This window comes from Pangasianodon hypophthalmus, chromosome 24 (genome assembly GCF_027358585.1).
Source record: "Pangasianodon hypophthalmus isolate fPanHyp1 chromosome 24, fPanHyp1.pri, whole genome shotgun sequence".
Lineage (NCBI taxonomy): Eukaryota > Metazoa > Chordata > Actinopteri > Siluriformes > Pangasiidae > Pangasianodon > Pangasianodon hypophthalmus.
Genome location: NC_069733.1, coordinates 4,420,555 through 4,444,848, shown reverse-complemented (window position 1 = coordinate 4,444,848; position 24,294 = coordinate 4,420,555). Strand labels below are relative to the sequence as shown.

The following is a 24,294-nucleotide window of genomic DNA, read 5'->3' as shown; positions in this document are numbered from 1 at the left end:
AAACAATATAAACCTCTAAGACATACAGGTTAAAATATTTCATGCTTAAATACGTAGTAAGCTTCCTGCACATTATGTTAAAGGAAACTTGATGGATTGTATTAGGTTTGTTTTACATGCAGTATTATTAAAAACATTATTTCCAAAGTTGTGAAAGGTAACCTATCTCAGTCTGCTTAAAGATACATATACTTTACCTATGCAGGTAACAGCAATATGACTATTAGCGACTATTAGCAATAATACTAAGTGCACTACGACTACTACTTTCAGATGATTTTATATTTTACTGTGAAACTATTTTATATACCTAGAAATAAATTCACTGTGAAAAGCTAGCAGATTCATTTCTGAAAGCTGAAAGTTATTTATCGGAGGCCATTATTTCATGTATGATTTTTGTAGACTGTAGGGAAGTACAAAACAGGACATACACCCATAATAGAAAATATTCTCTTTAATTTGTAACAGAAAGAATTAACATTTTAATTCCTCATCTGATATTTTAATTCCTCTTTCGCACATTATAAAGAACTAATACAAAAGAAACAAGAAAGAAATACTTCTTAAAGATTTATTCATTGTCTAGTAGTGTGGAAACAGTTTCCTGAAAATGGTCTGGATTTTTTTTTATGCCATAACAGTTCACTAAATACAAATGCATATGTTGGGTTTAAATGTACTAATGTGTAATCAGTGTAATTATGAATTGAAAAATAAACCTGTCTAAACACATTATATTGGAAAATGTAGAATGTGTTTAGTCACTCAGTGACAAAAAGTGCTCAGGTTGGCTCAAAGACAAGCCCTCTGGCCTGAACGGGTCGTGAGCTTTCCTTATCTCGGTCATCTGCGAAGAGGAACGATGTTGCACCTGTTGACAGAAAAAAAATGCGCTGAATAAATAAATAGATGAATAGAGTGTTATGTTCGAAGTCAAGCTGAGCACAAGTATAAGTTGTTAATATGGAAAATAATCCTCCACTTCACATTGGGCTGCATCACACCACCACGTCATGAATTATTTTCCTAAAGTGTCCAACTGTATTTTATTCCTTATATAATAACTCTTTCCATTTACGCTTTATTTTATACTTTATATGTACAGTATTTCTTATGCATTTCTTATCATAACTAATGAGTATTGTGCATCCATGAAAGTGATGAAATGAGCATTGTTGGTATGAAATATAAAAAATAGGAGCCATTACCCCAGTAGGCCTCTTCCAGACCAGCGTTGTGGAGTTAAGCTGAGACGAACTTTCTGTCCATTCCGAATCACTGAAACACTCACAGATTTCTGTCAGAGTTTATAAATAAGGTATGAGATAGATGAGAACTTCACTGGAACGTGGGCTGCACATATATAAAACACAACACATTTTCATCAGCTGAATGATTTCACGTACCCCCTCACTGTGCTGCACCACAGAAGCGATGTTTTGCAGGTTGTGGAAGTTGCTCGGGTTAACTGAGCCGAACTCAATGATCTCATCACCAATGCACAGACCCTGAAAAACAGTAGCAGTAAAATATTAAAACACACCCCAAATTTTTTTTAATTTAGCTTTATAATGCTTTGTAAACAAACCTGATTTATCCAAAAGAAAAATTCTGAATAGAAATATAGCTGCAAGCTGCGATTAAGGGGTCCAAGCACTATGCAATGGACAGTGGCGATATGCAAGTTACGGACTCGATTCCTTTCATTTGCTTCCATAATGAAACATTTTCATTGGCATTTTGGTTTATAATTTAATTACAGAACCACCTAGTGTTGGAATGATCACGTATTGGTGACCTTCAGGGTGTGGCCTTAAACAGGTTTGGTGTTTGCTGGCACTTGGTTATAAATTATAAATCCTATGAGAACTTTTGATTTGAACCTGACATGACTTAAGGAATCATACAAAATTAGAAAGATGATTCTATGACAATTGTTTCTACAGTTATGAACAGAAATAAGTGGTCAACACTGGCCTGTTGGTGGCGCTAGAGGGTTTAACCAGGAAAACAGGGAATTTAAACTTCACTGAAAGCTGATCAATACTAAAAACTTTTCTTCTAACAGAAAATTTCTCTGATGACTACATTAATTACTGCCAAATCACTGGTATGAATATTAATAATACAGACATTATTTGTAGGTCCCATCGCTACCCCTTCTTTTGTATCCATTTCCCTTCATGTTGTTCATATTACTAACATCTGTAATGATGTTAAAATACGGATTACACTGCTAAAATGACCAAAGGAAATCAGAAATGGTCAACATTAAATCCAGGGCTAAACAGTGAACAGGAGGGTTAAACCTCACCGCCTGATAAGCAGGGGATCCCTGAGTCACAGCATCCACTCGAGCAAAAGGGGGCGGCAACGACACGTCCTGCTCCATTCTCTCCATCTGCGCTTCTGCCTGGTCCTGCTCACGCTTGGCTCTTTCCCGTGCATGCAGCTTATGAAGGGCCTCTTCGATCTCCACCATGATGGCTTTGTGATCGTTCTGCAAACCTTATGGCGAGGACAAAAGAACAAAATTGAATATTTAAAAAAGTCCAGTGTAGTATTCCCTGAATTCCACCTTCACTCAAGGTGAAGGCCATCTGTCTCAGTGGCATCACTCCCACTCATTTCAGAAACCTCTTTATCCTGGTCAGGGTCAGTTGATCCAGAGCCACGAGGCAGGAATACACCCTCGATAGGGCACCAGTCCCGGATAGGACACATTCACACACTCATTCCAAGTGTGTGGAGTTTCATGTGTTTTCAGGTGTCCCCAAATATTTCAATAGGGGTTCTCCGGTTTCCTCCAACCTCTGAAAACCTCTGTGCATGGTGCTCTGGCCATCCAGGGTATATTCCTCCCTCATGTCCAGTCTTCCTGGGATATTCTCTGACAAGGATACAGTGCTTACTGAAGCTGAATGAATGTACCAATCAATGTGGCTGTCTTCTAAAGTACATCACAGGTGCATCTAAATGAAACTGTGCAAGCCTTAATTTCCCAGATGCAGTCACCTACATGAGATGCTGTGTCTTGCTGTTCGGATCTGGAACAAATCCACATCTGCGCGAGGATAGCCTTCCACGTCCACTAGAGGTGCGTCCATGCCCACGTCACCTTGCTGTGATACACCACAGATACAATAAACGTGAGAACAGTTAGTTAATTCTGCTGTAAAGGTGACATCACTTCCTAAAAATCAACAATGCTTGGCCACAACTAAAAGGTAGTAATGAGATAACTAATGTGTAGAAATGAGATATTATGTCATGGGAACAAAATAGTTAAGTCATGGCCACAACTTAGTAAGGCATGGGAACAACGGGAACAAGATAATTAAGTCATATATAAGACTTAGTAAGGCACGGGAACAAGATGAATTACATTGCGAGAATGAGATAATGAAGTTATTTCAACAACTTTGTAAGGCATTGGAACGAGATAATTAATTCATGGGAATGAGATAATGAAGTCATGGCCATGACTTAGTAAGGCAGGGGAACAAGATAGTCACAAATTTGTGGGAACGAGATAAGTAAGTCATGGCTATGACTTAGAAAAACAGGGGAACAAAATAATTACGTCACAGGAACGAGATAATAAAGACATGGCCACAACTCAGTAAGGCATGAGAATGAGATAATTAATTTGTGGGAATGAGATAATGAAGTCATGGCCACAAGTCATGGCCATAGCTTAATAAGACTGACTTGCTCCAAACGATATCTCGTTGTACTTGTACAATGCCAATAAAGGTATCTTATAAGAAGTGAAGAAGTATAAGAAGCACAAGATGCGGCATTAAAGGGCCAAAAAAAGAATAAGCATTTTTTGCAAAATGGAGAGTGAATTATTATTTTTTTCCCAACATGTAATGAATTACGCTGATGTATTGGAGGTGAGTTGTGTTTTATGTTACTAAGCTGCAGCCAAAACTAAAAGATCTCATTCCCTAATATTACAACTTCATCATCTCATTTTTGTGCATTATTTTTATTAAGTATTGATATCACAAGCATGGCTTCATAGGTTCATGCAATTATTATTATCATTTATTTATTTATTTAATTTCAAGGACAATAGTTTTGCAGATGAATTCCTGATGACCACATCACCCAGTATATAGATACTATAATATACTACAATATATAGTATAGTACCCAATATAGATTCTCATTAACAATTTAGAAAATAAATTTGGTGGATTATTTAATGTGATTTAATGTTATTTCACAGAGCTATTCTCTCAGCATGTGTTTGTGTTTATGTTTTACTGAACCACCTCACTGAGCTCATTAGATAAGTTTAAATTCCACAGACTGAGGCTAGTTAAAACATTTATTAGCTAGCAAAACATCAGTACAGCGTTATTTTAAAACAAACAAACAAACAAACAAACAGAGCAGAATAAACATCACACAGTCACACGTTAGCTGTAGCAGCTACTTGCTAATCAGCTCCCCAGAAGGTTTCATGTTGTTTATAACTGACTGTTTTGATGGACACTTACATCTTCTAGCACCTCGTAGTATGCTTTAATCTGCTCCTCGATTTCATCTTTCTTTTTAATCAGACGCTGGACATCCTCCATTGTAATAGCAGGTTGATTATTACTGTTTTCCTCCGTCATCTTCATGGCTGACCAAAACTACGTACGGCGTGCCAAAGGGGACAAACTAGCACCTCTGGGAAACGCGTTGCGGTATTCATCTCATTGGCATGGAAATGATGCATGTGGTGTTTTATAAAAGGAGGCTTCAAAAATTTCCATGAAGAGCCTGGAAACTTCACCTAACAATTCGTCTGAAATGGTTTAACATGACTAGAATGTCATGTTAAGCCATTCTGCAACAATTCCAGGTTTATTATTATTATTATTATTATTATTATTATTATTATATTAGACTAAGTTAGGAGCTAAGAGTTCCACTCCCATGTCCCCATCCTGTTATACAGTGTTCAAATGGAGACTCTCGGTAATATTTTCACAGAATCTCTTCACGGTTTGGTTAACGATGAAATTGTTTATAAGTTAAGGGTGGTACAGAGCACAGAGATGCTGCCTCACAGCTCCAGACTCTCCAGTTCAACGTGTCTATTCACATGTTCTCCTCACGTCCATGTGGGTTTCCTCTGGGTTCTCCAGTTTCCTTCCACCGCCCAAAAACACACCAGTAGGTGGACTGTTCATGGTAAAATGCCTCTTTGTGTGTGTGAGTGTGTGTATTCCTACCTCGTATGCTCAGTGTTTCTGGGATAGACTCCAGATCCATGGTGACCCCTGACCAGAATAAAGCGGGTCCTGAAGACGAATGATTGAATGAAAATATTGAGCTTTAGATGTAACCCAATCGATCAAGTAACCAGGGAATTAGGCTTATAACTACAACAGGAACAAGTAGTGTATAGTAATCTCCACCACTGTAACCTCAGCAGAAAAAAAAGGGGCTAATACTAAGAATTAATTCACTCTGTGGTAGATAAAAGTAATTCTACATTTCCAAAACTTTAATAAAGATCATTCATTGGATCTAGCAGCAGGTTGAGACCATAGACTTCACCACTGAGATGCAAAGAAGAGCTAATATTATTAACCAGGGTTGCCAGGTTTCATCAAAATGTCCAGCCCAAATTCATTTCAAAAACCACACAAAAGACCTGAAACTATTCCCACAAAGTTCAGGCATTGGAAATGGGAATCACATTTTTCTCTTTTTGTCTCAGTCTTTACGGGGAAAACAAGGTCACCATGGTGCAGAAACATTTCTGACATTAACCACTCCATAATCCTCCTTTCCTTCTTGCAATCCTCGCAATATATCTTACAAGAGAAATGCTTCTGTCCATCACAGACACACTGCAGTTTGCCTTTGTTTGTAGAATTTATTAGATTTAATTCTGATTATTTCTGTGAAAAAAGATCTCAGCAGCCTCAGAATATTTTTAAACTAGCCCAAACTGGCAACCCTGTCAATAACTGACCTGTCCACTCATCCTCCTCAACCCAAAATAATTACAGAGCCGAGCACATGGCAACGTGATTCCTGTCCCAATGGGCCTCTATTAGCTCTCATTAGTTTTCCTTTTGACCAATAATAACTCCATGAAGCTAAATGGGGCAATGAGCGTGCTGCCCCGTGACCGTGCAACATCTAGAAAGGCAATTAATGGAACATTGGCTTATATCTGTAGCAAAAGGAACATTTAAAAAAATAAAAATAAAAAAATTGTTGTTCATTCAAAAGTGGTGATTAGTATTTCAGTGGAATTCAGAAAGAGGAATTGCTGAACAGCTGACATCAGTAAATGTGGTAAAGCCATTTCAATGCTGTTAAGAGTGCGCACACACACACACACACACACACACACACACTCTTAAGCCTTTCATCTGTCTATTCTCCAGAAATACAGTAATGTGACGTGTAACTTTATGCAGCAGTGTGATAAAATATCTTCCTCAATGACAACTCTGAGAAGCAAAGAGAATCTGTTGAATTCCTTTTATTAATAAGTTTAAATTTCACATTCATTTATTTTCTTGCTCTATTTTCAAAGAGTTCCTTTTAAATATGTAAATACACAGTTTCATTCCAGAGTGGTAAAAGAACAGATACAAAACAATTTCATAGTTCTTCATTAATAACTGCATAGACTGCATCATACTTCATTAATTAACAGTATGGACACACACTCCTGAGACACTGGAATGTATACACACCGCTCAATTCAGAAGAATCTCACCACTGCTTACAGGAAGAAAAATAGCGACATCATAGACACGGTCTGCGTCTATAACTTTCTCCAACCAGCACCAAACTGCCACGTTCTGCTTGTTTTGTGGATTTTTTTTCCACCAAACAGAAACAAAATCTTAAAGGTATAACAGAAAATATAACATAAGAAAACAAACAGAAAGTACATTTCGTCAAGAGCTACATAAAGGTCATCACAGGTACCAACTTAACAAGAACTTTACACATTAATTTGCCAGAAGAAGATTTAGTAGTAGTACTGCGATTCAAAAACATCGAGTAAATCCACCAGTGCTCCATAACACAGTTAACACGGAACTCGGGTGGCATCTACACCCAGATTATAATGACTAAAAGTTTTAAATGTTTATTTGCATAGTCTTCCAGAGTGATTTCAGGCTACTCCATCCAACAAATGCCTTATGTGGTCACTGGATGACTTATGGCACGTCTTCTAAGCAGATGTTGGACAAAACATTGAGATTTTGGGAGTATTACAGCTCCGAGGTTTTAGTGTTCCATTTAATGTAGCCTAAAGCTTACGAACTTACTGCCATAAACACCAACCTGACATGAACCTGTTGTCATGAACTTCCTCAAACGTGTATATAAATCAGGAGTTTTTACTGATCCATACGCCTCACTGATGACATTGTCATTGACCCTGCTGTGCTCAGTAATAGCATTTTGTCCCTGATGAACTGATGAGCAGCTTTAAACTGTGACCTGTAAGGGGCAGGAGCTAAAACACACTGGTGAAGGTGACACAGTAATGGCTAATGAGCCAAGCTTATAAATGAAACCCTGAGACCCTAGTAAGGAACTACAGAATATAACTGACTTCAATTATGAGTTATTACTTTAAAAAAAAAAAAAAAAAAAAAAAAAAAAAAAAAAGAGTACTGTACCGAGTTAACATTGGGCAAACATCTGTCTTAAATCATTAGTGCACAATATATCAGTTGTTAATTGTCACTGCAATATTGTAATACTGATATTGCAAGAGAATGAAATATTTCACATACGCTGCTTTAGCAGAAGAAAGTCCAAATTGATGCCTCGCACCGTCTTTAACTGTGACGAATCCCGTGTTCACCAAAGTGTTTACATGTACTAAAGGGCATGCTGCAATCACCACGTGTAGCAATACAACCTGAATATGCTTTTTCTCTCCATATTGTGGAAAATAAAAAAACGGGTCCTTTGCTGAATATTTCAGTATTTACATCTAGGTCATGTACATAAGTCATAAGTTCAAAAACAGTGCTAATAAATTTTTCAATCTGGCAAATTCTGGATTCCAGCACCAGTGCAAAGTAGCAGAGAAGCTAAAAGATTTTGTACCATCTTTCTCTGTTTAAATTCTTCTCATCTGCATTTTTTTAATCCAACATGCAGATTCAGCACACTGAGAAACAAAGTGGAAACTGCTTTCTTTAAATAACAGTCAGCACACAGTCTCTCCAGGCTGAGGCTCAGCTACGTCGTCTTTCAGGACCAACACCGACTGAGCCCTGACTTCATCGATCTGGTCCTGCACAGAACGTACCCACAAATCCAGCTGTTCCTGAAGAGCACGTACACCTTGTTCGACCTTCTCCTGTCGGTTCTTTATCTTTTCCAGCTGCTCTCGGTTTTCCTGGGCTCTCCTCTGGCCAGCACATTCTGTTGGCCCGGAAGGCGCTCTTCGGCCCTGCATGTATTTGTTAAACTCCTCCGGGGTGAGGTTAAGCGCCGGGCCGTCCAGCTTCTCAATGAAGGCAACAGTGCACGACTGAAGACAGAATGAAAAAGAGATCATAGTCTATGAATGGCCCATAGGTATGTATATATGTATATATGTAGTATTGTAAACCCACCAGGTTTGTAAAGTAGTAGCCGCTCTCCCCTGCCATCAGGCTGTGTGGCAGGCCAAAGCGGACGATGTAGTTTATGTTCGAGTGCAAACGGGGCGGGTTGGCCCTCAGTACGACGTAAATCAGACCGGACAAGAAGTCGTCTGCGTTCGCCGGCTGCCTGTTCTCTGAGGCGAGCGCTTGAAAAACGTGCTGACTGCACTTGGACAAACAGGCCAGTTTATCCTGAGGCGCACGCTTGGCGTCCATCTCTATGATGGCTGTGGGATACAACATAGAAAAGATTTCTCAAATTAGATTAAAGCACTGTATTTAATCTGCTTTGAAAATGAATGCCTAATCTTGTACGGAATAACGAAATAAGGTTTTGCGCGTAACAGGTTTAAAGCAGGACCCTCATTTAGCAATACGGTGCATACACACTGACATGAGCATAAATCGAGTGTACAAACTTTTCAAAATATGCTTTTGGACATATGCTTAGATGTGTGTGTGTATATACACAGCTTTCATAAATACAAAAGTCAGCAAGAATCCTAAATTTTATGAGCAAGTGACAATTTAGGATTTTTTTTCATCGTGTTCGTAACTGAAGCAGAGGGTTTTTTTGCTGTCAGGTCATCACCTGTAATTGCAGGTAAATACGGGTCACTGGTGTCTGAGCCACCCTGTGGAAAAGGCACACGCAGCATCTCAGGAGTGACCCAATTCAAAGACCTGTCAGATTAAAACAGAGGAATAAAATCAAAGAAAAAAATTTAAAATAATCATTATATTACTCTTTGACTTATACAAACAAAATAAAACAATCACATGCATGGACAAATTGTGTCAGGGCTATTAGTTTTTATTTGTAGCTGCCTGGAGGAAAAGTAGGTTCAACAACCAGTTAAAGAAAAAAAAAAAAGTAATCTTTATTGAAATCAAAAGTATTTGTTTGGTGTGTAGCTTTAATATGTAACACGCATAATCCGAATCCCACCACCCGCTGCACTGCACCCAAAAGCCGAGATGCAAGCTGGTTGACGGTGGAACGATGTTTATGCATATTAGTTGGCTTGTACAACAATTACAGACGGTCTTTTCAGAACATGCACGTACGCGGAAACACTGACGAAGCTGAGCAACATAAATTGCAAAATAATAATAATAATAATAATAATAATAATAAATTGCCATCATAACTCTCCTGCTAGCAAAACATGCCTGTCAAGAGAAAATAAAGATGCTAACCAGACTTACACGCTATCCTTTATGTATCTCATAGCCAAAGGGTGCACAGAGGGCGCAAACGTGAAAGCGCTACATAAGGATATGGCGACAAAATAATTCTTTCTCTGGGAATTCATAGACACGTTCATTTCCCTTAATCCATATAAATGCACTTAACTAGCTGCCTAGCTCACAATACATTATAACATGACATTACACTTTTTAGCCTAGTCAGTGAAGATACTGAGCAACCAAAACATGGAATAAGTGGCATATGGGAGCTTTTAACTAATTATTTTACGAGCTCTGAAACAAAATAAATCCAAGCAGCTCATAAAGTTAACATCTAAACTATGACACCTATCACGTATATAAATCACAGAAGTAAAACGCATCAATTAAAACACTTCCTGGATTCAGAAGCATATTGTTTACTGATAACGAGAGACCTCAGCATCAGCACTTACTTGATCCTTCTCTGGAGTGTTAGATCCTTCTGTTCGTCATCACAGCTGTCATGGCAGAAGACCCACTTGTGGAGACGAGTCATGATCAACTTCTCGACATGTTCCATCATCTGAGAAACCTGCGGCTCGGACAGACCTGAACGTACAGGAAAGATTTGAGCGTTTTCATCATTACGAGTGCCACACAGAGTCAACACACAGTAATCCTGCTCTGTAGAGGTGATGTAAACGTGACAAAAACAATCCCCATGAACACTTAACATTTACTTGAGCGAACCACAGCAAGGTTTAACAATCTTATTTCCAGCAGACAGCTTGCTGAACTCACCACTGAAGTGAACTGCAATATTCTGGTAGAAATCCTGCACCAGGTCTGACTGCTTCTGTACAGGAAGGTCCTGAAACAAACAGACAGGATCATGTATGAGCAGGAACATGGTTTCTGATAGATGTTGTGCTGTTATTGAAGTGCACAGGTAGGAAACAGGAGGCTAGGAGAGAGATTTACGCGGTAAGCCTCGATGGTGTTGAGGAAGGCTGAGCAGCGGGAGTGCAGACGCTGTGAGGACGGCTTGTGCAGCAGTTTGAGGAAGCCGGGGAAATCGCCAGGCTCCAGGCTCTGGAAGGCCTTCAGGGCTGCTTCCTGGCCTTCAGGAGACTCTGCAAAAATAGAAAAATAGATAGAGACACAGACAGTCAGTCTTCCATCTCTAGTAAATGTATAGTTTGGAAAAAATCCTGAACTTTACCAACCTCTACATAGTTAGATCAGGTTTTTTTATTTGTTTATTTTGCCACCTATCTTTTAATAATCAGCAAAGTCATGATTTGCAGACATTTGTTTTAAATGCAGACTTATTCTGCTGTGCTGCAAACAATGATACCCTAGCAAGCAAAAATATCTCGAATATATTCAAATTTATCTAGTAGTTCCAATGCAAGAATACAATAAAATAAATACATCATTAAGCTTATTTCTTTTTATTTTGTACTTTCAAGCTTGAAATGGTCTTGCTCAGTTGACAATATTTCTAATTTTAAGCATTTATTTCTAGAAAGAGGCAAAATCTGTCAATAGAATAAGAAAATGTAAAGCTTGAAATGAGTAAAAGCATCAAGCTGGATAATCGAATCTGACTAAAAACAAGCTGAATAATCTGAGTGATAATAATTACAGTAGTATTAGAAAAATTTGCACAGTCAAGCTATTGTCACTTGCTAAGAGCTCATTTTTGTACATTATGAAACTGTTTATGTACAAATGGCATTATGTAGCCAAACAACTGGGCTCATTTAATCGAAATGGATATGAACACGTTTAAGTTCCTGAGTTTGTGTAAATTTATGTATAAAGAGAACCTGTATAAAGAGAACTAGCTTCAGATCGTATAACTGGTGCGAGCTGCTAAAATTTTCTATACAGAATACATAAGTTTAAATAGCTTAGTGTTTCAGTTACACGCATGAATTTACTGAAAGTTTTGTGAAACTCATTCATTTCATATTAATAACTTGAAAGAAAGCAATCCAGAACAAGTCCATAAACTATGACAAATAAGACTAGCCATTTGATTAGAGCAAAAGAAATGCAGTCGTTTAGAAGGAGGAAGAGTTTGTGTCTGTAGTAGCCGACACACTGCAATGGCCGAGCTGCATTACTGGAAGATTAAGCACATTAATGAGGCACTGTTTTGCCATTTAGTCATCATTTTGATGCTTTTCACCTCTTATGTTTTTTTTTTTGGTGGGTGTCACTAAACGTCAATCAGCTGTGCTGTGAACATGCTTGGTAGTTTACAGATGATTGTTAAACTACCTGTCTTTGCTGAACACCTACATTTAAAGTAAGAGACATTTGTAACTTGTTTGACCAAATATTGCTTAGAAATTCAAAGGAGTCAAATTAGCAAGTAAGGACTTCCAATTTTCCAAGTGAAAACATTAATTTAGAAGCTTGAAGGCTATTAAACAGTTTATTACTGTACATAAGGGCATTATACACTTTAATACCTTGCCGTGGTGGTGAAGAACTTCCCCAGAAGAGGCGCATAATAGTGTTGGACCTTCTACCCTTCTCTGCATTTTTCTTCTCTTCGGTTTTAGAAAAGCTAAGCTGGGAACTTCCGTCTTCATGGAGCCTGACCGTGGCCACAAAACAAAAAGATTTTTATGACAAGCTGCTAGAAAGTTTTTTTTTTTTTTTAAAATGTGCTTCTAATTTCAGGAGCACTGTTTCAAAATCACACATCACCCATTAACCTGTTATCAGATACATCATTCATAAACAATCCTAAGGACAGAATCTTTATTTTAGCCAAATTTAAACATGCCATGTACATTTCCAACATACACACAAACTGTGTTGGTTAATAACTACCTCAGAAATGTATGTCGAAGTCAATTGTAGACATTAATTATTATTATTAAATACAAATTCACGCAGTCATTACAAAACGTTGAGCAAATATCATCATTTAAAAGTATTGGCACGTGCCTCATGTGCAGTGCCTCATTACTGCTACTCACACCACGTCTACAGTTTATGAGGCAAGTCCAGATACAATCAGAACTCTTACCCATGATCCTCTTTGCTGGTTTCGGTCTTGCGTGTCCTCTTTCTCCAGCATTTGGAACAATATCCCTGCCAGGCTGGGTTGCCGTAAAACCCACAGCCATCTTTGCAGAGCAGCTCAGCCTGTGTGACGTGGATCCCTCGCTTCTGCCCGGCCCACATCCTCCTCAGATCCACTCCTTCACCTAAGGATGGAATGATGGAAGGATCAACATTGTACAGTACGCATTCATACGTCTGAACACTGATAGAGAAGTGAAATGTGCCACACCAGATAATACTTTCATAGTAATCACATCCATCTAGGAAAACAGAAACTCTTATTTTTGCAAAATCAGATCTGCAGTTATCCAGTTAACCCACTGAAAATATACTCTGAGCACGAATTTCTTATCTGAACAGGTTGGAAATGTCCTTTTGGTGTTCAACAATTGGCCAATTACATAAAAAGTAAGTTATACAAACTCACAATGCCTCCCTATGGAAAACTACTGAGTCTTTTACTGATTCACTGAGTCGATTCTTTCGAACTACAGGTTTAAAACGAAACGATTCGCGTACTTCATACATTGTTTAGATTATAATCTCAACCCTATTCAACAAAGAGTCTTGGTGTCATATCACACAAGACTTTCGTTTTCTACACACAAGTCTAATTAACTAGAAGTAAGAGAGAGAGAAAAAAAATTCAAATTCAATTCATTTGTGTTGCGAATCGATTCCGTGGAAAGGAGCCGATTCAACCGCCAGCACTAATGACAAACTCGTGACCATTACTTTAACCAGTTTTCAGCTTTTGTTCAATGACAAATAAATTAATAAATCAATGACAGTAAAGCTGAGCAAAACTTGCCAATTAAATAGATTAACTTTATGAAACAAAACGCTAATAAAATTAAATGCAGAAGTAAAGTTAATAAAAGTCCACGCAAAACCGAAGTTAAAACTTAGCTTAGTTTAAAGAGACAAAGCTAAGAGCTTCAGAGATTCAGTTCTGAGACAGTTTTAATAGTTTTAACTGTTTTAATTTAGTACTTTAATAAATATCCGAGCTTTATTTTGCGTTGTTGCTAGTTGCCTTGTTATGCTAACCTGTCTGGCGCGCGGACATGTTGTGACAGATTAACTAGCTAGTTATCTTGACACAGTGCTAATTAGCTAATAGCTGAAATGTTCTAATTACAGGCTAATTTTTAAAATTTTACTGTAATCTTCAGAGACTTCATAAAATTTACCTGCCTCAACGCCAACTTCCCGTAGCGTCAACTTACAAAGTGGGAAACGTCCCAAACCGCGCACTAGGGCACTAACTAGCGCACTAAAGAAGGCCGTGGGGCTTCAGTAACACTAATAAGCGCACTACTTTAGCATGCTACACGGAGGGAGCTCTGTGCCATTTGGGACGTGACCCGTTTCTTTCGTTATTTTGGCTAACAGCGGTTATAACAGCGTCCATCATCGCCACCTGTTGAATAGGAGTTAAATCCGGTTAGATTAGGAGAGAAACATCTGCGGGGCGTGCTGTTGTAGGAAAATAATCAACACAGCGGGGTGGTGTGATGCGGCCGGTTCATTTCACTTCTACTACAACAATTTACCAACCATTTTACTTTACACTTTATTACTGAAACGCTACATCATGCTTTTCAACTGTTTATAGTTACATTTAATGTTGTGGAGCATTCGTCAAACAAGTTAGTTCCTATTATATGAGATTACTGAGGATGCTACCCCTTAGAAACCATGAAGATGGCTTTGGACTACAACTGCTGTGAAAGCTTTAGGACTACAATTCCCATGAACAGTTTTACAGTCAAGTCTCCATCAGTGAACAGACTTCATGTGAAAGCTATAACAAATTTCCTGGTTACACAATTGCACTATTTGTCCATGTAGTACACAGTTATAGAAGAGATTTATTAATAATTGCACTATCCGTTATCACCCAGATGAGGATGGGTTCCCTTTTGAGTCTGGTTCCTCTAAAGGTTTCTTCCTCATATCGTCTCAGGGAGTTTTTCCTCACCATCGTCACCTCTGGCTTGCTTGTTAGGGATAAATTCATAAATTTAGAATATATATCCTGAATTTACATATTTCTGTAAACCTGCTTTGTGACAATAAAATTGAATTGAATTGTCACTTACTTTATAGCAGCTATAAACAGCTGTTCCCTCACCAGCCTCTCAAAAAAATGCAGCATGTCATGTGACCTAGAAACCAGACAGCACAACGTTTTCTGTCCTGAACACTTTCCTGTGGTGGAAAACTTACTGACTGTTACAAAGCCCTGACACCAGAGACTCCTTCTATCAGTAAGGAACAGAAAGAGTGGTGGGGTGGTGTGATGTGGCACAACGTGCAACGGAGTGCATTATACAGTATTAGTACAACAGCACAGTCTGGAGTGTGTTATTCTGCTTATACCACAGCGATTTGGCAACAATTACGATGTTTAATTTATTAATGAACGACACATCGAGAATTTTAAAGGTTTATAGTTAGTTTTAATGCTGTGGCATGTCTGAGAGACAAGATAGTTCTCACTTATGTTATAGAAAAGTTATAGAAAAAGTCACCAGCCTCACCTTACTACCGTGTGTCCCAAAAGTCTCCATGCATAGGAGACTGTGTTTGCCAGCATCACACTGTTTGTCTTCATCAGTGGATATTCGTGGACGTCCACTTCTCGGTTGGTCCGCAACACTTTCAGTCTTTTTGAATTTGATAAGTTTGGCAGTGGTGACGTGTGTGATGGACTTGAAACATGGCGAGCACAACACAACCTTGCTGATTCATCCATGAGAATGATTTCAATACGTTCTTCTTTTGTCAAAGGCATTCTTAAAGGTTATCTGAAAAAATATGTAATATAAACTAAGTATGAAAAATTTTGGAAGGCATTTTGCTAAAATGTGGTAATTTCCACTATGTTTGGAGAGTTTGGGACACTCTGTATTTTTCTCTCTCATGTGCTCGATCAGATCTCTCTCTCTCTCTCAAAAAACACAGCTTGTCATTTTACAGAGAAACTGGAAAGTCTAAACTCCTGAAGACTTTCCTGAGCTGATAAACTTCACAAAGCACTGCGACTGTTACAAAGCACTGACATCTGAGGCTCCTTCCTTAAATGTTAAATAAATGTCTCCTATCAAACTTCACCACATCAATGATTATAGGTTTTACTTTATTAAAAAAAACACATTTTTTAATCTGTTTATTATTTGTCTTAGATTACAGGTCCTTGTGTATGAGCTGTTACTATGGAAACAATAATGTATTAGAACGAGCGCAGTAATATTAACCTACGGTTCATGTGACGGCCAGAACTACTTTCCGAGCCATGCTGTTATACAAAAAAATTCTGACCAATCAGATTCCAGCATTTAACCTCCTTATAGAAAACTACATCATATCACCAAATACATGATTTGCTATTAAAAATTATTATTAGTCTTTGATTATATGGAGCATCCGCCAAGTCCCTGTGAATGAGTTGTTACTATAGAAACAAAAACGTATTACAATGACTGCATTGATATAAACCTGAGACTTGAAATACAGCCGAAACTACTGTCAGAGCTGCTGTTATAGAAAATTAATAAACAGTTTTGACACTAGTTTACAGTTTTTCCCTGTTTATCAGATATTAGCCAGTTTATTTCTGGGAAAAAAACTGCATAGTACAATATCCTGAAAACCCACAAGTCTGGCTTTAATGGACAGCAAAGAGACTCATAAATGTATAATCAAAACGCATCATCTTTATTTTCTATTTACAATACAAAAATGTAAACCTGCAATACTTCCCCAAAATTATTGACCATAACAGTTATAATAGCTCATTCTTATGCATGTTTCTTACAAAAATCGAATGCCCTGTTCATGGTTTTGTGTACTAGTTCCACAAAAAAATACGCATCCAAAATAAAACTCAATTGTAGATTAATATTAGAGGTCTCTCAGACGACTGGATCAGTTTGCAGCTTTAAGTTTCTTTTTCTTCGGTTTCATCATCTGTGGCAGAGGAATCTTAAAGGCCGTCCTAGAAATAGGGAGGAAAAAAAAAGTCAAAAATCTTCCACACAGCAAATTCTGAGAAAACGCAACATGTGCTAGGGTTGGTTTATGGATGAAATAAGAAGTGAAGAGTGTTATAAGTACTCACTCGCATGTCGTACAGATAGGACTAAAGTTGCAGAATACTGTTGGATGACAAAAAAGAAAAGAAGTAAATAAACCCATATGACCACAATATCATTCTATAGTATTTAACTTATTTATCTGATATATGAATGGAAGCCTTTCAAGCCTTTCAAGTAGATAGAGCCTGTTTTAATTCAGTTATCCCCTCCATTTGTAATAACAGCTACATCATTATACAATTTAAAATCTAAACAGTCTCTTCTAGTAATGTTTAACAGGGTTGGAGACAATAGTGAGATCTTGGACCTGCCTTGATACAGAACATCTCAAGTTTGTGCCTATGGACTGTTTTTTTTTTTTTTTTAAAGGTTCAAATCCAGAGACTGAGAGTCATTACAAAACGTAGATTTTGTGTTCCTGCAACTGTGTGAGTTCATTTGGAAGTAGGCTTGTCTCATCATTTTGTTAAAAACTTCATCTACAGCCAAGCATTAACTTCCTTCCAGAGGCAACCAGGTATTTAGACTAAATCATCCTGCTACTTAGAAGAATTCATGATGCCATCAATCTTCACAAGATACCATCATCCACAAGCCACAAAACAGCCCCAAAGCATCAATAATCCACCATCAGATTTTACAGCGAGGCATCAGTGAGGTGATTTTCCCTGTATTCATTACCCTTTTGTTATAGTCTAAGTGGAAAAAAAACACAAAGCTGGAAGTATAAGACGTACTTGACAGGCACACTGAGCAGACGTAGCCGATCTCGATGAGGTTGCGGTGACAGAAGCAGGCCGCTCTGTAGTCAACGTGTACCGGCGGAGGAAGCACCAACTGTGAACGCTGATCTGCGTCAGGCAGGAAAACCCACTGTGCAAAACATTATAAAAGCAATAACACACCGATAACACACCAGCTCCACCAACACCAAACACACACGTTAAAGACAGAGCTGTACCTCTGAAAAACTGATGCACATTAAACACAACAGTAAATAATATGATCATTTTGACCATACTCTTAGGTTTAGTGCTTCTACTGATGAATTCTACTCATGAATGATTAACTTACCAACAAATACTGTGCCAGAGCAGTTTTCTGGGGAATCTTTAGGTATAGACCCCCAGTTATATCACAAGCCTATAAAAGAATATTACAGGTCTTACATTTCATCATATCAGAATAAGTGAGATTTTGCCTCATCTGCTGTTCTGCTTTAGATCACCACATACAAGATTTCAGATTAATACTAGCAATAGTATGACTCTCAGATCAAGACTAGTCCAAATCTTGGATTCAAAGTATTTTCAGTGTTGAAATGCAATCAACCAAGACCAGACTATGACCTGAGAATCCTTAATCTCTGACTCTTCAAACCCACTTAAGTAGTAGTATAGTATTAGTACTAAAGTAGCGTCTATAGAAAAACAAACCTGCTGCAAAAGGCCTGAATCGGAGTCCAGCACACACGCATCAATCAGGACATTCTAGTAACAAACAGAGAAAGACATAGAGAGAGAGAGAGAGCAGTTTCCTGTGAGAACATTCTCTACTATTTAGTCAGAGATTGTGGAATATTAAAACAATCATCTCAAGACCTGTTTCTGTGCAGCAAAGATCACATTCATGAAGTTCATGTACTGCAGAGCACAATCCTCAGCTGCTTTTATCACCTGCAGAGTACAATCTACTGAGTTAGTCATGTTCGGTTGAATATTCAGCTCACATTCATATTCATATTCATATTCATACTCATAACTGCTGAAATGAGATTGGGTTCTTACCAATATCCTTGATTTCATGTCTTGGCCAGCTGCAAATAGAACGTAACAATAGAAAAGTAAATCACGTGTCACGTACCGCAGATCACGTATCTGGACACACCAGGGTTTTATTCCCTGTTGCCTGGAGGATAAACATGTTCAGGGATAAACAACTCCCTACTGACTTTCCTTAAAGATACCTTTTCACTTTATATATCTGCTTAAATGCAACAAACGCAGACAAAATTGGTTCATGGTGTTGTGGCATTCACTACTCTTATTCAAATCCCTCTGAACCAAGGATGTGGTCTGGCTGTTGGGAGGAACTATTTTTACCTGCCATATAGCATGCTAGAACCAGGAAGTGGAAATTGTGACAAGAGTATAGTCCAGAGACATCATCAGGACAGGAAAAAGACTTTGGTTACTCAAGGATTCTAGTACTCACTTATTTTGCACGTAATTATCTCATCATATATTCGTTAAATTACATTAGCTGCTACTTTTCAAGGCAAGTCAGGTGGAGTTTGTCATTTCAACCATGTACAGCCAGTTAGTGAAACGAAACAACATTTCTCCAGGACCAAAGTGCTACATAAGACAAACACAGAACAACTAAGCTTTCACTTGCCCAGTGTTGCTGCCATCATCATAACTGACCATAAAGTAAAAAAAAAACAACATACATACATATATACACTATATTACCAAAAGTATTCGGTCACCCATCCAAATGTTCAGTATCAGGTGTCCTAATCACTTGGCCTGGCCACAGGTGTATAAAATCAAGCACTTAGGCATGCAGACTGTTTTTACAAACATTTGTGAAAGAATGGGCCGCTCTCAGGAGCTCAGTGAATTCCAGCGTGGAACTGTCATAGGATGCCACCTGTGCAACAAATCCAGTCGTGAAATTTCCTCGCTCCTAAATATTCCACAGTCAACTGTCAGCTTTATCATAACAAAATGGAAGAGTTTGGGAACAACAGCAACTCAGCCACGAAGTGGTAGGCCACCTAAACTGACGGAGAGGGGCAGCGGATGCTGAAGCGCATAGTGCAAAGAGGTCGTCGACTTTCTTCACCGTCAATTGCTACAGAGCTCCAAACTTCATGTGACCTTCAGATTAGCCCAAGTACAGTACGCAGAGAGCTTCAGGGAATGGGTTTCCATGGCCGAGCAGCTGCATCCAAGCCACACATCACCAAGTGCAATGCAAAGCGTCGGATGCAGTGGTGTAAAGCACGCTTTTCCATCTGGCAATCTGATGAACGAGTCTGGGTTTGGAGGTTGCCAGGAGAACGGTACATTTCGGACTGCATTGTGCCGAGTGTGAAATTTGGTGGAGGAGGAATTATGGTGTGGGGTTGTTTTTCAGGAGTTGGGCTTGGCCCCTTAGTTCCAGTGAAAGGAACTTTGAATGCTTCAGGATCCCAAAACATTTTGGACAATTCCATGCTCCCAACCTTGTGGGAACAGTTTGGAGCGGGCCCCTTCCTCTTCCAACATGACTGTGCACCAGTGCACAAAGCAAGGTCCATAAAGACATGGATGACAGAGTCTGGTGTGGATGAACTTGACTGGCCTGCACAGAGTCCTGACCTGAACCTGATAGAACACCTTTGGGATGAATTAGAGCGGAGACTGAGAGCCAGGCCTTCTCAACCAACATCAGTGTGTGACCTCACCAATGCGCTTTTGAAAGAATGGTCAAAAATTCCTATAAACACACTCCTCAACCTTGTGGACAGCCTTCCCAGAAGAGTTGAAGCTGTAATAGCTGCAAAAAGTGGACCGACATCATATTGAACCCTATGGGTTAGGAATGGGATGGCACTTAAGTTCATATGTGAGTTAAGGCAGGTGACCGAATACTTTTGGTAATATAGTGTATATATATATATATATATATATATATATATATATATATATATATATACACACATACACACAGTATATATACACACATACACACAGCAAAAATAGAAGAACTCGCAACAATAGAACGCGATCTGCAATGCGTCATTTATATTTCACCTTCAGTCAACACCCTGACAAATACATACACTTAATAACCATCATTCAATTTCAATTTTCCCAAAAAAGAAAACAATAATATTGCTTTATTTCCATTTTTTTACTGAAGACAAGGCTTACCTTCCAGTTCCTTGGACACTCGATGAATATCTGAGAGTCAACCATTTAAGAAAATCTTCATTCTGAGCACGATGTGTATCGCAGAACATGAAACAAGCGTAGACGGAACGTTTTAAAGGATACAGCAGAGAGCTTTGGCGAGGGATCCAGCCAGTAACGTGTCGGTCTGGTGGCCTCTCACTTGCGCTTTAATATGGGGTGAAAGAGATATTTATTACTGCTTACATACATTTCAATTACAGACATGCCATTATTATATATATATTATATTATAGTCAACTGTCAGCTAGCTCACATACAGTTTTAGGATTTAAAAATCACAGTATTTTGGGATTTTTTTTCACTAATATGCCTATTAATGTCTGTGTAGGGCATCTTTTTACATTTCAGCTGTTTACACACATATGCAAATGATTTTTGGGGCACATTAAAGTTAACCCTGTGCTTTGTGATACAACCAATAAGCATGGTGAGCGAATAGCGAGTTCACATGTAACTCACTTCTGGCCATGAGATTCCTGATCTCTTCAGCGATGACGTCATCAGCGACAGACAGCAGCTCGTACTTGCCGTCTCCAGTTGCAGGCGCGGCTGCATGATCCCCGGCAGCATCTCCTGCTTTCCAGTACTTGCTTGGGTATAGAAAGTGACTTCAGATGGAAATAAAACAGGTGTGAGTCAGACTGTGGGAAAATGAAATGTTAATGATGATAGTAATTAAAAACAAGCCTGGATCAGCTGTCTCACTTCTCCTGACAGTGGCTAGCGATGATGGCCAGTTTGTTGGTTCTAGTCATCACCAGGTGAGAGTTCGCCATGACAATCACTGCGTCCAGACATTTTGACAGAGTGAACTGAGAGAAAGATGAAAATAAGGAGGGAATAAGACACTTGGGGGGGTGCTGTTATAGGAAAATAATCAATCACAGGGTGGGGTGATGCGGCCCAAAATGAAGTGCAGTTAAACCATAATGTGTGTGTGTAAGTGTGTATATATATATATATATATATATATATATATATATATATATATATATATATATATATATATATATATACACATACACACACACACACACACACACACACACACACATATACATATATACATACACACACACTTTATTATTTGCATAATAAATCACAAGTCATACTTGTGTACTTGTGATATATTTAGTTTTTACACGTCATGCGTCAGAAACAAGTTTCTTCCTGTTACTGCTTATGTTACAGCAGCTATAAACAACTGATCCCTCTTTTTTTCTCTCTCTTGTCCAGACTTTCCCGTTGCTGAAAACCGACTGTTACAAAGCACTGACACTGGAGACTCCTTCCATAAGCTTCAGCTTTATAATGGTCTGTAAGTTTTCCTCCAGGTTTTCAGGATGGAGGACTTTCTGGTTTCTTGGTAACATAACAAAACATAACATGAAGACAGAGAAAAAAAAGAGAGGCTGGTGAGGGAACAAATGTTTACAGCTGCTGAAATGTTAATGATAACAGGAAGTAATTTGTCTCATGTAACTAAATGTAACTATAAATGGTTAAAGAAACCACTTATGTCATTCAATAATAAATAAAAAATTGAATTAAAGTGAAAAATCACTGGCAAGTTGCTGTGGTACAAGAGGAATAAAGCACTTCGGGGTGTGTTGTTGGAAGAAAATGATCAACCAATCAGATTCAAGAATTCCACGGCGTTGTGGTATAAATGTAAATTAAAGCAACAGAAAAAGAATAACTGATGTACACTTTAATAATAACTGAGAATAACGAATAATATGTTTTTAAAAGAAGTAAAACTGCAGCCAGTGTACAAAGCTTCACTACAGTTTGGAATCATTCAAATTCAGAAACTGTAACACACACACACATCATTATAACACACACAACATTGCAACACACACACATTATAACGTACACATCATTATAACACACACACACACACACAGAACATTATAATATACACTTCATTATAATACATACACACACATAGAACATTAAAACAAACACATTATTATAACACACACACAACACACTTCATTATAGTAAGACACACACACATTATAACACATACACACACAGAACATTATAACATACACCTCATTACAACATGCACACACACATTATAACACACACTTCATTATAACACGCACACACAGAACATTATAACGTACACATTATTATAACACACACACAGCACACTTCATTATAGTAAGACACACAGAACATTATAACATACACATCATTCTAACACACACACACACACTCAGAACATTATAACATACACTTCATTCTAACCCACACACACACACACACGCAGAACATTATAACATACACCTCATTCTAACACACACACACACACACACACAGAACATTATAACATACACCTCATTCTAACCCACACACACACACACACACACACACACACACACACACTCAGAACATTATAACATACACCTCATTCTAACACACACACACACACACACACACACACACACACACTCAGAACATTATAACATACACCTCATTCTAACCCACACACACACACACACTCAGAACATTATAACATACACCTCATTCTAACCCACACACACACACACACACTCAGAACATTATAACATACACCTCATTCTAACCCACACACACACACACACTCAGAACATTATAACATACACCTCATTCTAACCCACACACACACACACACACACTCAGAACATTATAACATACACCTCATTCTAACCCACACACACACACACACACTCAGAACATTATAACATACACCTCATTCTAACACACACACACACACACACACACACCTCAGGCTGTCTCTGAGACTGCTGACCCCACCAGATGGGGTTGACGTCCACCACAATGACCAGAAGACTAATCTCATCTTCTGCAGATCAGAAACAGTAAGTGAGCTTCATCACACAGCTTTCTCAGCTTTAATAAGAGACATTTCAGGGCTGCTGGCTCACTGAGCTGAGACTGAGAGAAAGCTGCTCATGCATTAATCTCTAGATCAGAAAAAAGATCTGAAAGTTTACACGCTCAACATTCAAACTAAATAAGAACAAACACAAACACAGGTGCAGAATAAACACAGAAAGTTGGCACATGAACATCCAGCTACCTGATGCCATTGCTGAGCGCCTTGTTCCATAAACATAAAAGAAACAGGGTGTGTGACGTCATCACTATGCGACCACGGCCTTCCTCTGTTTGACAGGTTCTTTTACTTCCACTCGTTTTCCGACAAACCCCGCCTCCTGTCTTAGAAACGGCTCATACTATTGGCTGTATCATACCTACGTATACACGATGTTACGCGTATTGAGGAAGGGTTAGCCAATAAGAATG

General features: G+C 38.5%; 3 protein-coding genes across 5 annotated transcripts; all 3 read right to left on the bottom strand.

Annotated features, from left to right (window-relative positions):
* Positions 1-442: 442 nt before the first annotated feature.
* psmd9 (proteasome 26S subunit, non-ATPase 9) lies at positions 443-4,682 on the bottom strand. The gene is made up of 6 exons (XM_026939993.3): positions 4,515-4,682; positions 3,023-3,125; positions 2,318-2,511; positions 1,410-1,511; positions 1,212-1,300; positions 443-874 (listed from the first exon to the last, which is right to left on the bottom strand). Exons 1-6 carry the CDS (start codon positions 4,638-4,640, stop codon positions 847-849), a joined length of 642 nt encoding a protein of 213 aa, XP_026795794.3. The 5' UTR covers positions 4,641-4,682; the 3' UTR covers positions 443-846.
* Positions 4,683-6,490: 1,808 nt separating this feature from the next.
* On the bottom strand, positions 6,491-14,239 carry LOC113542618 (rab5 GDP/GTP exchange factor). Of its 3 annotated transcripts, none has more exons than XM_053229202.1 (9): positions 14,099-14,239; positions 12,868-13,048; positions 12,302-12,429; positions 10,800-10,951; positions 10,620-10,689; positions 10,292-10,427; positions 9,238-9,329; positions 8,616-8,872; positions 6,491-8,530 (listed from the first exon to the last, which is right to left on the bottom strand). In XM_053229202.1, the coding sequence occupies exons 2-9, from the start codon at positions 13,023-13,025 to the stop codon at positions 8,204-8,206; spliced, it is 1,320 nt and encodes a 439-aa protein (XP_053085177.1). In that variant the 5' UTR covers positions 13,026-13,048; positions 14,099-14,239; the 3' UTR covers positions 6,491-8,203. The 3 variants fall into 3 exon arrangements, with proteins under 3 accessions (XP_053085177.1, XP_053085178.1, XP_053085176.1); XM_053229203.1 differs by having other exon boundaries at positions 14,103-14,225; XM_053229201.1 differs by lacking the exon at positions 14,099-14,239 and adding an exon at positions 13,956-14,072.
* A 1,935-nt stretch (positions 14,240-16,174) lies between these two features.
* gtf2h3 (general transcription factor IIH, polypeptide 3) lies at positions 16,175-24,159 on the bottom strand. The gene is made up of 13 exons (XM_026939653.3): positions 24,068-24,159; positions 23,751-23,830; positions 21,679-21,785; positions 21,433-21,581; positions 21,055-21,117; positions 20,932-20,961; positions 18,796-18,824; positions 18,610-18,684; positions 18,445-18,498; positions 18,083-18,151; positions 17,746-17,881; positions 17,032-17,068; positions 16,175-16,908 (listed from the first exon to the last, which is right to left on the bottom strand). The coding sequence occupies exons 1-13, from the start codon at positions 24,075-24,077 to the stop codon at positions 16,839-16,841; spliced, it is 909 nt and encodes a 302-aa protein (XP_026795454.3). The 5' UTR covers positions 24,078-24,159; the 3' UTR covers positions 16,175-16,838.
* Between the last annotated feature and the right edge of the window lie 135 nt (positions 24,160-24,294).